This window comes from Phyllobates terribilis, unplaced genomic scaffold (assembly GCF_046119375.1).
Source record: "Phyllobates terribilis strain yellow unplaced genomic scaffold, ASM4611937v1 Scaffold_1__5_contigs__length_1240528914, whole genome shotgun sequence".
In the NCBI taxonomy this organism is placed as follows: Eukaryota; Metazoa; Chordata; class Amphibia; order Anura; family Dendrobatidae; genus Phyllobates; species Phyllobates terribilis.
In genome coordinates this window covers 415,329,041-415,341,842 of record NW_027362761.1, presented here as the reverse complement: position 1 = coordinate 415,341,842, position 12,802 = coordinate 415,329,041, and the positions used below count along the sequence as shown (strand labels likewise).

The window sequence follows — 12,802 nt, the reverse complement described above, 5'->3', positions numbered from 1 at the left end:
TGCTTTGTGACCTAATAAGTTTGTATTATAGATGCAAAGGTATTGTCCATTATGGAATTGTGCATTCATTTGGCACATAATTCATTTGTACATTTAAAAAAAAGATGATCAATTTTCATTGACATGACTGTTTCAATAAATTCTTGAGTTTATCTATAGAAAAAATAATAATTTAGCTTAACTTAAAACATTTATCATTTCTCTGCTGTTCTTCCCAGAGATGCATGACAACTGAGTGTCACCATTCTCAATGGGCTATGTCCCTATGCTAAGCGACTGTGTAATCCAAAGGTGCACAACATTTTTTGGTCCCAAGGGCCACAAAATAATGTGAAGGGGTACTAAAATGAATACATCACCAGAACCACCGTCAGTACATAAATACATCACCAGAACTAAGTTTTGAGAAGTTCTGAGAATGAGAAGGATTTGGAGAGTTTCTGCTCCAAAAACTTAGTGCAGAAACTCTCAAATCCTCATCATCATATCAAAACTCCAAGTTTTGAGGTGTTTTGGGTGTTACCATAGCCATCTAGAACGTCATCCGACCAGTTCTGAAATGCTACAGGTGTACAAGATCAAAACCACCATCAGTAAATGAATGCAGAATCACAATCAGAACATGAATGGAGCACCAGAAACACCATCAGTACATGAATGCACTGCTGTAGACCCTGCGCCCTTTCTGAAACAAAGCATCTGAGGGGCTGGGCTAGTCCCTGCTTTGTCCCTGTGAGACATACATAAAGACAGTGTGCTCTTTCGCAAGCTCAGATCAGTAGTAATGAGCTGGCAACAGAGTGCATTGTCAGTGTGTGTTGCAAAACTACCCAGCGTGCAAAGAGCAGCGCCGCCCTCGCAAGTGACATTACTAAATTATAACACAGGCAGGACATAAAAACACTTAAAAAATGTATGTATGTACACCTCCAATGGAACCACCCCAATTAGATGAATTCCTGTCCCCTACCCTCAATAGAAATAACATTTTGTAATATGAAGCAAATCATAAAAGCACATCATGATAAGAGTGTCAGAAGAGCAAAAAAAAAATTAAACAGGAGCCCTATCAAATTCTTAAAGTAACACAATGCTGACAGCAAATATACAACAGTCCATTATCACTAGTGGGAAATAAAAACTTCAGCAATTGCAGCCAAATAAAGCTTTGAGTAGAGTCAATAGTGGTAGCAATAGAGAAACTGTGCTTTAAAAAGACTTATCACTAATCGGAGACCAAACTCCTGTTAGGTAGGGGAACACAAAACCCCCACCTGTATTGCCGTTCTTGTGTGCGTCGTTCATGCGAGTGGCTTCCTTACCCGCGAGGAAGTTGCTTACAAGAACTATGATACACGTGGGGCTTCAGCTCTTCTACTGTTGGTGATGTGTGTTTTCTTAGCGCTGTTTCTTTATTGCTGGGACATTTCAGGTTTGGCGGAGACTTATAAAATGTGTTTATCTTTGTGAGAAAGCTGCAAAAAGGATTGTGTAATTCTTCAAAAGTGAAAAAGTAGTTACAGTTTTATCAGTTGGACCGCTTTCTCCTATTATTTTATCTTTTTCTTTTCCTCACTTACACTGAGCTTATTTCAGGAGGGTTTGAGATGATATTTATTGTGATGTAACATACTATTTGTCAATTTTTTTGGGCAAAATAAAAACTTAAAGGAAAAAAGTGGCAATGAAAATCTATTCAGAGCAGGGAAGTCAACAAGTTCTCCCACAAATATATGTGACAATGTATTTTCCCCATTCCTGAATGGCCCTTGTGGGCCATTTGGTAGGAGTGATTGTGCCCAGCTGTTAGGGCCCCCCCATACACATTGTATGCAATCAGTCTGCCAACAGTTACCTCATCTAACTCCCTAAAACAACGCTTAGCTTGACAGAACACTCATGTGTTCTCTATGATCGAGTCACGGCCAGACTCTTTTGGCAGAGGCTAATTTCAGCAAAGAACAAAAAGATCAGCTGATGAAATTCTAATGTGTCAAAATCATCTGTCAGTGGAAAGTCAGAAGGCCCAATACACATTAGACCCTCGAATGATGCTGCCGATATTGGCGGGTTTGGATGATTATAATGTCGGATGATTTTGCCGATATTGGCGGGTTTGGATGATTATAATGTCTGATGATTTTGCTGATATTGCCAGGTTTGAATGATTATAATGTCGAATGATGAAGCCTATATTGGTGGCTTTGGATGATTATAATGTCGGATGATTTTGCCGATATTGGCGGGCTTGGATGATTATAATGTCGGATGATTTCGCCGGGTTTGATGACTTTAGTCTAATGTGTGTAGGGGCCTTTAAAGGGGTTTTCCCATGAGCGAAAGTTAATGTTAATCAATAGATCTTGGAATAATAATAACTTCCACAATTGGATGTGTTAAAAATGTTCCTGTGCTGAGATAATCTTATAAATGTTCCCCTGTGTAATGGCTGTGTCTGACCGTACAGGAACATGGTCTGATCATACCACATCTCCTGGGCAGGGGAGGAGGCAACAGAGTATACAGACATTACAGCAGGGGGTCACAGCTGATTCTTTTTGTCAGGTAAATTATTTCGCTGCCTGTTTTTAAAAAATGTTTTACTTCAAAGAAAAAATTAGCTGTGATCCCCTGCTGCAATGTCTATATACTCTTTTGCTTCCTCCCCTGCCCAGGAGATGTGGTATGATCAGACCATGTTCCTGTACGGTCAGACACAGCCATTACACCGTACACAGCAGGGGCACATTTATAAGATTATCTCAGCACAGGAACATTTTATTTAAATACATTCAATTGTGGAACTTATTATCATTGCAAAATATATTGATTAAAAATAACTTTTATTCATGGGAAAACCCATTTAAGCTTTGAGCGTACAATGTCTAATTTGTAATAATCTATTAACATGACATAACATTGCTTTTAAAACGCACTTTCATTTGGCATATATGTAAAGAAATAGCAATGACTCACATTTATTCTTTTTCCATAGAAATATATTTTGAAAAGAATGAACCCAATATTTCAACACTATGGAAATATCGTTCGCAGAGATTTTGATGAAACTGCTGACGATATTTTTGTTCAGTAAGTACTTTACAATATCGATATACTTCCTTTACTGGGGGCCGCCTGTGCCATTAGCTTGTAAACCCTCAGCCACATTTATTCTGACTCCTTAACTAGGCTGAGTGTGTGGGACGCTTGAGAGACCATTTCTGTGGCACTTTATGTACCATTACTCACAAAGTGATTTTATCAGATAGCTTGAACTCAACTGTAGGAGTCACGTGTGAAGATTCCAGAAGATTTATTTTCCAGCTGAAATATTGTAGTTATGCACAATTACAGTAGGTAAAAAGAACTTACTCTGAACCAGAGATGCAGACATGTATGCTTCTTAACATAGCTGACATACAGGTTGAGGAAGAAGAAGGAAGGGTTTACTGACATCAGAGCTCCATCAGAGTCACATGGAGAGAGGGAGGGCAATTTCTAAAAGTGGCAGACTCTATTGCAAGGCAGCATAACAACAACACAATGATAATACAATACTAAATCATGGACATGACAGCATTCACAGGTTTTAGGCTACACGTGATTACAAACTATTACAACACTCCATACAGAAATGTATTTTTCTTTTACATGCCAGCATGCTAGATGAAACAAAGGTAATGTGACAGATATAGTCATTCACTTGATAAAAACCTGTGATAACCACAAAATTCTGCCAAATAACAGCAGGCAAAGCTATCAAACAGTAAGTGACTAGTGTACTGACTATTGTAGATCATATGATTATAGGATTTCATTAGTGATGAGCGAGCATGCTCGTTTATCCCTTTAAACGAGCACGCTCGGGTACTCACCGAGTAGTTTCGGCATGCTCGGCATTTCAGTTTCAGCCGCCGTGGCTGCATGTGTTGCAGCTGTTACAGAGCTGTGACACATGTAGGGATTGCCTGACAAATGCTCGCTCATCACTAGATTTCATGTCTAGGCTACATTTTAGAAGCAGATTATACTTGTCTGGAAAGACAATGGTCATGCAAGTGATATCAAATCCAATTGCACGAGAGAACGAACCATTTATGGTCACTACACAATGTATGGAGCTGTGCCACTTTTGGAGCGCAGCAGTACCATTAATCAGCTGATCGGTGGGGTTACTTAATCCCCATTCATTTTGGGTAGAGTTACTCTAATTGGCTGGCAGCTTCGATTCGGTCCGATATTAGCTAGACCTCATATATGGGTGTACATTCTTGACCTGCTAATGAAATTGTAATTTTCTTACATTTTTTGATCGCTGTTTTATTTTTTCTTAAGTACAGGAATAGATGAAATTTTCAAGACTGCCTGTTTTCTTGGTTTAAAAAATTGTCTAGATCTGGCAAGTGACCTCTATGCAAAATGGATGGCTAACACCTCCACTAATGAGTAAGTGACATACTATGTATGTATGTACTGTACAGAGCTATAAAAGTACACCATTAAAGCAAAGTTGTCAGCTGATTCTTACTGTCCGACTTATGTTCTGCATGAATCAAACACTGGCTGCATTATTGCAGCCATGTTTTTCTCTAAAGTACTGTGCTGTATCATAGAAAACATACATTTAGAAGCTGCCAGGGGACTATGCGTCTCAGATGACTTAGTCCAGGGCAGTTCCCCGGGGCCGCTTCTTACTGCCCCACTCCCCTTTACTAACAGGTCTCTCAGTATATTTATGTATAGTGAAAGACCTGTCAGTTTAGGGGAGCAAGCAGGGAGAAGCCATCTAGGACCTGTCGAATAGTCCATCCAAGACGCATAGTCAATCCAAGACGCGTAGTCCTTATTCGGCTTTTCAATAATATGTTTTATGAGTAAAACATACGCGACTGTAATATCACAGCCGGTGTCTGAATCAGGCTAGCCATTGTTCGGGCAGTTTGAATCAGCTGACAGGATCCCTTTAAAGTGCTTGGCCCCTTTCCGGTACTTCTAGGTCTCTGATTGCTTACAGCATGCAGAGATTTCTCGTTGGAGTAACTTCTAGCACAGAATAGCTCTGTTCATTAGTCACCCAATAGAGAACTGAATGGGGGCACAAAGTCCCCTACCTCTCCATAGTACAGCGCTGTGATTTAGCCAAACAGCCATTATACAATAATCATAAAGACTAAGACTGTGCATTTCTAATGTCATACCTTATATTGCCTAATATAAAAAGATTGCCAACTAGGTAATAGTTTCTCCGAATTAGAAAAAAAAAGTACAGTATTAGGACATCTCTTCTTTAGATGGACAATAAAATGTCAGCACATCAGAATTAAAACCTCTGAACAACTTGAGTGAAAATATATAATGGTGGTGATTAAAGGGTTCTCTCACCTCAACACCCCTTTCATATGTCCGGTTATGGCATATGGATGTCATAAACTGTGTCCTCAAGGTGTGCAAGAATTTTCAGTGGGGAGAGGGAAGTAAGCTGCTTCCAGACAACACTGGTGGGTGACTTGTTTTCCTTGAGACTAAAGGATTTCTTTATTTCCTCAGCTGAACAGTTCATATATATTAGTTACAGGAAAAATATATATCTTTATACCGTGTTAGTCAGTGGATAGAAAAATATTAAAATTTGAGAGTCTTCATTCATTCCTGCTCTGTTAAAGGTTGTCATAAATTTGTTCACCCAGAATGTACCGCATCTTTATAGAACTAAAGCAACGTGCACAATAGGACAGAGACATTGTTTTCTTATCCAAATGCAAAAAGGAAAATCTAATACCCAAAGGACTCTTGATTACAAATCCAATTCTACATACTTCTGAGAGACTAAGGAACCACCTTTTGCATGTCTTCTACAGCATCAAGAGTAAGTCCAAGGGCAATTTGAAACTCAGAGGAACGAATTTCCAGAAAACACAGAGCAGAATTTACAGCAATACTACAACAAACTATGGACCCTTCTGGTTCATAACAAGGAAACGAAATTACATAGATTGCGCCTCAATTCGGGACTCTATACAATCAGTTACAAAACAAAGCCAAAACCTGATAACTTGGATAACTACCCTATTCCAGACCCAAAAGCATCTAATTGAGTCATCAATCTCTCAGATTATAAACCCAATAAAGAAATCATCATTAATAGTGATGAGCGAGCATACTCACAAGCACTCGGTACTTGCCCGAGCATCTCAGTACTCGAGATGCTCGGAGCTCGCCGAGTACTTGCGAGATGCTCGGGCGGATGCTCGGGTCCCCTCCCTGAATGTTTGGCGCTCTTTAGAGCGTCAATCAACATGCAGGGATTGCCTGTCACTGTGGCATTACAGTGATTGGCTGGCCGCACAACGTCATCAGGTCTATATCAGACCTAGCGCCGCTGTGCTCGTCACAGTCACTCTGGAATCAGGCAGAGTAGGGACAGGTGCTGTTGAGCTGGGGAGAGATTTGCTTGTGTATTAGGTAGTGTAGGGAGAAAAAACGTACATTACACATATCCATCTTAACAAACAGTCCTTCTGAGGACTAATCCATCTGCGAGATATCAGGCAGGCAGGGTATATAGGCAGGTAGTGTATATAGCAGACTGCAGTGCATATAGCACAAGAGGCTCCATTCCAGTTCTGCCTTCTGCTGCTGTTAGATATTTCTATACCAAACAGTCCTTCTGAGGACTAATCCATCTGCGAGATATCAGGCAGGCAGGGTATATAGGCAGGTAGTGTATATAGCAGACTGCAGTGCATATAGCACAAGAGGCTCCATTCCAGTTCTGCCTTCTGCTGCTGTTAGATATTTCTATACCAAACAGTCCTTCTGAGGACTAATCCATCTGCGAGATATCAGGCAGGCAGGGTATATAGGCAGGTAGTGTATATAGCAGACTGCAGTGCATATAGCACAAGAGGCTCCATTCCAGTTCTGCCTTCTGCTGCTGTTAGATATTTCTATACAAAGGCACAGGTCTCAGGGGCCAGGAATACTTTTTTTTGGATCTTAATCCTCATTATTTGCTTAAAAAGCAATCCAGAGAACACCGTTTGCTTGTTGGCACTGCAGAATACAGCCAGGTCCTTTCCATATTACAGCGCTAAAAACCCAGCTATTTAAAACTGTGTTTTCTCCGTCACACGGCATTGGAGTGCCTCCCAATTTTTGGCAGCCCTTGCATTCACTGCATAGGCCAACACTATGGGAGACCCACTTCCTAATAATGGGAATATTTTTTATGAGGCCCTCCACGTCTCTTCCAAGGGGCATTGGAGTGCCTCCAAATTTTTGGCAACCCTTGCATTCACTGCATAGGCAAACACAATGGGAGACCTACTTCCTAATAGTGGGAATATTATTTTCAGGAGGCCCTCCTCTAAGTCTCTTCAAAGGGGTATTGGGGTGCATCCTAATTTTCAAAGTGGTATTGGGGTGCGTCCAAATTTTGGGCAGGCTTTAACTCACTGCATATGCAATAACAGTATAGGAGACCCACTCTTTAGTAATGGGAACAATAAAACATAGCCGGCTGATGGCTCTCTAAGAATAGTGAGGGCCGACTGCTGGCCCTTTAAGAATAGTAAAGGCCGCCTGATGGCCCTATAAAAATAGGCTTTGTGACTTTCAGAGTCCCTCCTTCATAAATGAAACACGATGTGTCTGATGATATCTCACACATCACATGGCCAGATAAGGTTGTAAAATGTTAAAATGACATTTCCTGGTGAATGCATTTGTCACAGTTGAAAGCAATGCAAAAGTGAAAAAACGGATCAAAAACGCTACGTGTGAACATAGCCCAAGGTGTGGAGGAGCATTTTTGTTTTTGGTTATTTATTTTGCTTTATATACAAGTCATTACCCTGGAAAGGATGTTCCTTAACATATTTCCCAGGAAATTCCATTTTGGTTTTGTTTTGGTATATTTTATTGTGAGTCCATAAAAGTGGCGTAATACCTCTGACAACGTTGTTAACAGAAGCGACCTGGGAGTCAGAAATGCTTCCAGGGGTCTTCCCCATGCTGTTCCCATGTCATTTGAGCACTGTTCCCATCGATTTGGGCAATTTTTAGCCGCCTGAAAAATGCTCGAGTTTCCCATAGACTTACATTGGGCTCGTTGCTCGGGTCGAACACCCGAGTATTCCAATGTGCTCCACCCGAGCATCGAGCACCCATGCATTTTAGTGCTCGCTCATCAGTAATCATTAAACCTGCTGACAAGAGTGGTGCAATAATCATGATGAACACATCAGACTACATGAAGGAAGCAAATAGACAACTGATGGACACACACGACTGCAAGAAATTGGGGTCTGACCCTACACAGGACTATTACAAGGAATTAAACAAGTTGGTATCTTGTCTGCCTGACAAATCTATAAGAGCCAATAGCCTGATACCAAAGAGTCCAAGAATAGGGACATTCTATATGCTTCCCAAAATCCACAAATCTGAAAATCCAGAAAGACCAATTATTTCATGTGTGGGCACCCTTACTGAGTAAATTTCTGGATGGGTAGAGGGTATTCTTTAACCCCTGGTAAAGGATACACCCAGCTACATTCAGTACACAATTGACCTACTGATTAAACTAGCAGCAAATGGTCCTCTACCAGAAGGAACCATCCTGGCCACCATGGATGTGGAATTGTTAAACTCTAATATCCCACACCAGGATGGATTAAATGCCTGCAAAGTCTTGATGGAAAATTCAGGAATTGATGCTGATTCTGTGGTGAAACTTACAAAATTCATCCTCACCCACAATTACTTTAAATTTGATAACAACATATATCTACAGGAGACTGGTACAGCAATGGTGTTAAGGGTCCGGGGGGTGAAAAAAGGGAAAAGAGGTGTGCTATGAAGCAGTGATCACCCAGCAATACTTCAATAAATTATCAAACGTTATAATAAGTGACAATAAATTTTATTCATTACAAATAACGTCAAAAAACCCAAATAGCTAAAACACAAGTAAAATCAATATAGTGGGGTTACCCACTGATTTGAAGCCCACCTGCTCCAAAAAAAACATCCCTAGTTACAACAGAACAAGCAGTACCATAATACAACAAGTGCCAGTATTATCCCTGGTGATCAATATCGTACACATGCAAATTAGTTATGACTGCCTGACATTAGTATTCAAGGAGGTGTACTATAGTCCAGAAAGATGAAGAGGGAAATATGTGCCTACTACAGCAGAGTATATATTGAAAAATACAAAGAGTCCCAAACATAAATGAAGCCCATATAGAATATCTGAGCTGACAAATACTATATACTCACATACCACAAAAAGTACTATTCAGGGTATAAATAAATACAAAACCCTTTCATGCTGTAAGTATCCCTCCTGCACATAATAGCGCTACGATCAATCACCTCCCTGAGCACAAAATCCTATGCTGGGATGAAGCAGGCGGGCATTCAGTGCCCAACGCGTGTCGCCACTACACGTGGCTTCATCAGGGGTCTATAGGGCACAGGTAAGATGACGCTGTTATATATAATCAAGAACCTAATTACCATTTCAGCAGCTGATATGCGGCCACTCCAAACCATACATTGCAGGAACATGGCGTGACCCCCAACCTGGAAGTGCTATGCATTGCACATGTGCTGGAGAGCATACAGGAAGTGAGGGGGAGGATCGCATCCTCCCCATGGTAACCCAGACGATGCAGCTGGTAACCCAAACGCTGCAGCTTGTGCATAGATGCACATTGCACAAAGCAGACAAAGCCATGATGAGCAGGGTGATGCCCGCATCCCAAAGGCTAAAGGTCACATCATATATGTTGGAAAGTTATGCATTATGCGCAAGGAGAGAGCACGATCATAGTGAGAATATTTTGTCTTTCATAGGTGTAATGCCATATGCTGGGCATCCTGCCACAGGCTATCCCAAGTCCTAATAAATCCTGTCTGACCCTAAAGGTCATCAAATTAATCTAGTTATTTATAACATACCCCCATAACAGCTTGGCACACAGGAGAGTTGGCCAGAGGCAAACAAAGTATACCTGAATCAGAGAGAGCACAATTATGGATAGCTAGCAAAAAAAAAAAAAAAAAAGCGCTTTCAAAAACAACCCTTCTTTCCCCTTTCTTCCTTCTTTCTCCTTTTTCCTTTGTGAAGGAAAAAAAAAAAAAAAAAAGCGCCTTCAAAAACAACTTTTCTTTCCCTTTTCTTCCCCTTTCTTCCTTTTTCCTTTGTGAAGGAAAAAAAAAAAAAAAAGCGCTTTTAAAAACAACTTTTCTTTCCCTTTTCCTTTTTTTTTTTTTTTTTCCCTTTTTTTTTCCTTTTTCCTTTGTGAAGGAAAAAAAAAAAAAATTTTCTTATATTTTTATAAATAATATTATGCCGATACACACTGACAGTATCACAAGCATTCTCCAATATACAGTGCGCACTGCTCATTCAAACATGGTATACGACCCGGCGTAGCACCCGCACAGCTATAGATAAACGTACACATAAGTCAGAGACAAAAAAATATATATACGATTTTATTATGGATAAATATGACCAAATTGGATTTCAGTCGATCCCAAGAACCCCATTATATAGAGGGCTTCTCATCATCCCAAAGCTCCCCCAAAAAAACTGCTGTATAACACTGTGATGCGGTTGGTTTAATTATATCTCAGTGGGGGGGGGCAATCAGGTCTGCAAGGCAAGTAAAATTCTATATGAAATACTGATGGTGAATAAGGGGTACTTTTAGTCTCCACAAACAATCAAGATGCCCATAACAACACCGCAGGACAGACCCAAGTGCTTGCATGTATGTTAGGTATCCAAGTGTAATTATCTGCCACAAGATTGATGTTAAACAAATATATTCACTCGGGTTTATGAGGACAAGGTGCCATTCAAAGAGAGACGAGACCCTCATATTTGAGTATCTTATGCGATATCCAAGTTCGACATATAGCTGATACAGCCACTACGCATACCTTTTACCCCCTTTGGAAAGACCCAAACCTCAAATGAGTTGTTGGTATATATAAAGACAAAGTAAAAGTTATTATAAATATGTCAGGCTTTACGTCTAAAGATGAGGGAAACCCCCCCATATATGCAATATTGATCATCAGGGAGACAAAGCACGGACAAAATGTCAAACCACCTGGAACACAACAGAGGAAATTGACCTACTGATTAAACTAGCAGCAAATGGTCCTCTACCAGAAGGAACCATCCTGGCCACCATGGATGTGGAATTGTTAAACTCTAATATCCCACACCAGGATGGATTAAATGCCTGCAAAGTCTTGATGGAAAATTCAGGAATTGATGCTGATTCTGTGGTGAAACTTACAAAATTCATCCTCACCCACAATTACTTTAAATTTGATAACAACATATATCTACAGGAGACTGGTACAGCAATGGTGTTAAGGGTCCGGGGGGTGGAACCTCTGTGCTACGGTGCAAGGAGGGACCCAGAGGGGCGTAACTAAGTATCAACCCGGACCGACCCTGGTCGTACGGCGGCTAACGACTCCGTGACCAGGGAGGGACCGAGCCGAGGGACCAGGTGCTACTCTGGGGACGACCTTGTAAGGGAGCAGGTGACTCCCACGGTACAGATGGCAGGGACTGACCGGAATAGCAGGTAGGCACAGCAGGCAAGCTTGCGAGCGGAAGCCTCCAGGTAGGCTATCAGGTAGACACGGCAAATGACAGCAGGAGTCTCTAGGTGGGCTGGCAGGTGGTCACGGCAAGTGACGGCAGGAGTCTCTAGGTGGTCACGGCAAGTGACGGCAGGAGTCTCTAGGTGGTCACGGCAAGTGACGGCAGGAGTCTCTAGGTGGTCACGGCAAGTGACGGCAGGAGTCTCTAGGTGGTCACGGCAAGTGACAAGCAGGTAACAGGCAGGTCACTGGCAAGTGCTCCCAGGTGAGCGGGCTGGCAGGCACGGCAGGTAACAGGCAGGCAACAGGCGAGTGCTCCTAGGTGAGCGGGCTGGCAGGCACGGCAGGTAACAGGCAGGCAACAGGCGAGTGCTCCCAGGTGAGCGGGCTGGCAGGCACGGCAGGTAACAGGCAGGTAACAGGCTGGCGGGCAAGACTGGAAGTCAGGCTAGCAGCGGGACCTGAGGGCTGAAGCAGAGGTCAGAAACACTGTGCAACAACATTGCTCGGGCACCTCCATTTTGGAGGAGGTGCCTAATATATGGGAGGACCCTCGCTATTGGCCGGGGACTCCTTAGGACGGCGCGCGCGGCCCCTTTAAGAGGGAGGGAGCTCGCGCACGCCCTAAGCACAGTGCCTGGGGAGCTGCGCGCGCCGACAGCAGGAAGAGGAGCGCTGGGGAACGCAGAGCGGGGAGTGCGGGGAGCAAGGAGGTGAGTGGGACGGCGTCTCTGCCTGGCAGGGGGCAGAGACGCCGATGCTACAGTACCCCCCCCCCTTTACGCCCCCTCTTTTTCAGGCCAGAAAGGAATTTTTCAAGGAGAAGCGGGGCATGAATGTTCTCCCTGGGTTCCCAAGTTCTCTCCTCTGGGCCAAACCCCTTCCAATCCACCAGAAAAAAGGTTTTTCCTCTTACCCTCTTAGTGGCCAGAATGTTCTCTACCTCAAAAACGTTCTCAGCGGAAACTGGAGCAGGGGGGAGTGCCTGGATTGTTGGAAAAAGAGTTAAACACAACTGGTTTGAGGAGAGATACGTGGAAGGAGTTGGGAATCCGAAAGGTGGCCGGGAGTTTTAACTTGTAGGCCACTGGGTTGATTTGTTTGAGGACTTCAAATGGACCGATGAACCGAGGACCCAACTTATAGGAGGGTATTTTGAGTC

The 12,802-nt window shown here is 42.4% G+C and overlaps 1 protein-coding gene across 1 annotated transcript in view; it reads left to right on the top strand.

Moving 5' to 3' along the window:
- Positions 1 to 12,802, top strand: part of LVRN (laeverin) — a 201,705-nt gene that overhangs the window by 173,210 nt on the left and 15,693 nt on the right. The window contains exons 15-16 of the mRNA XM_073677039.1: positions 2,996 to 3,090; positions 4,336 to 4,446. Of these exons, the coding sequence (XP_073533140.1) occupies positions 2,996 to 3,090; positions 4,336 to 4,446 (206 nt within the window). The remainder of the gene's footprint in view (positions 1 to 2,995; positions 3,091 to 4,335; positions 4,447 to 12,802) is intronic.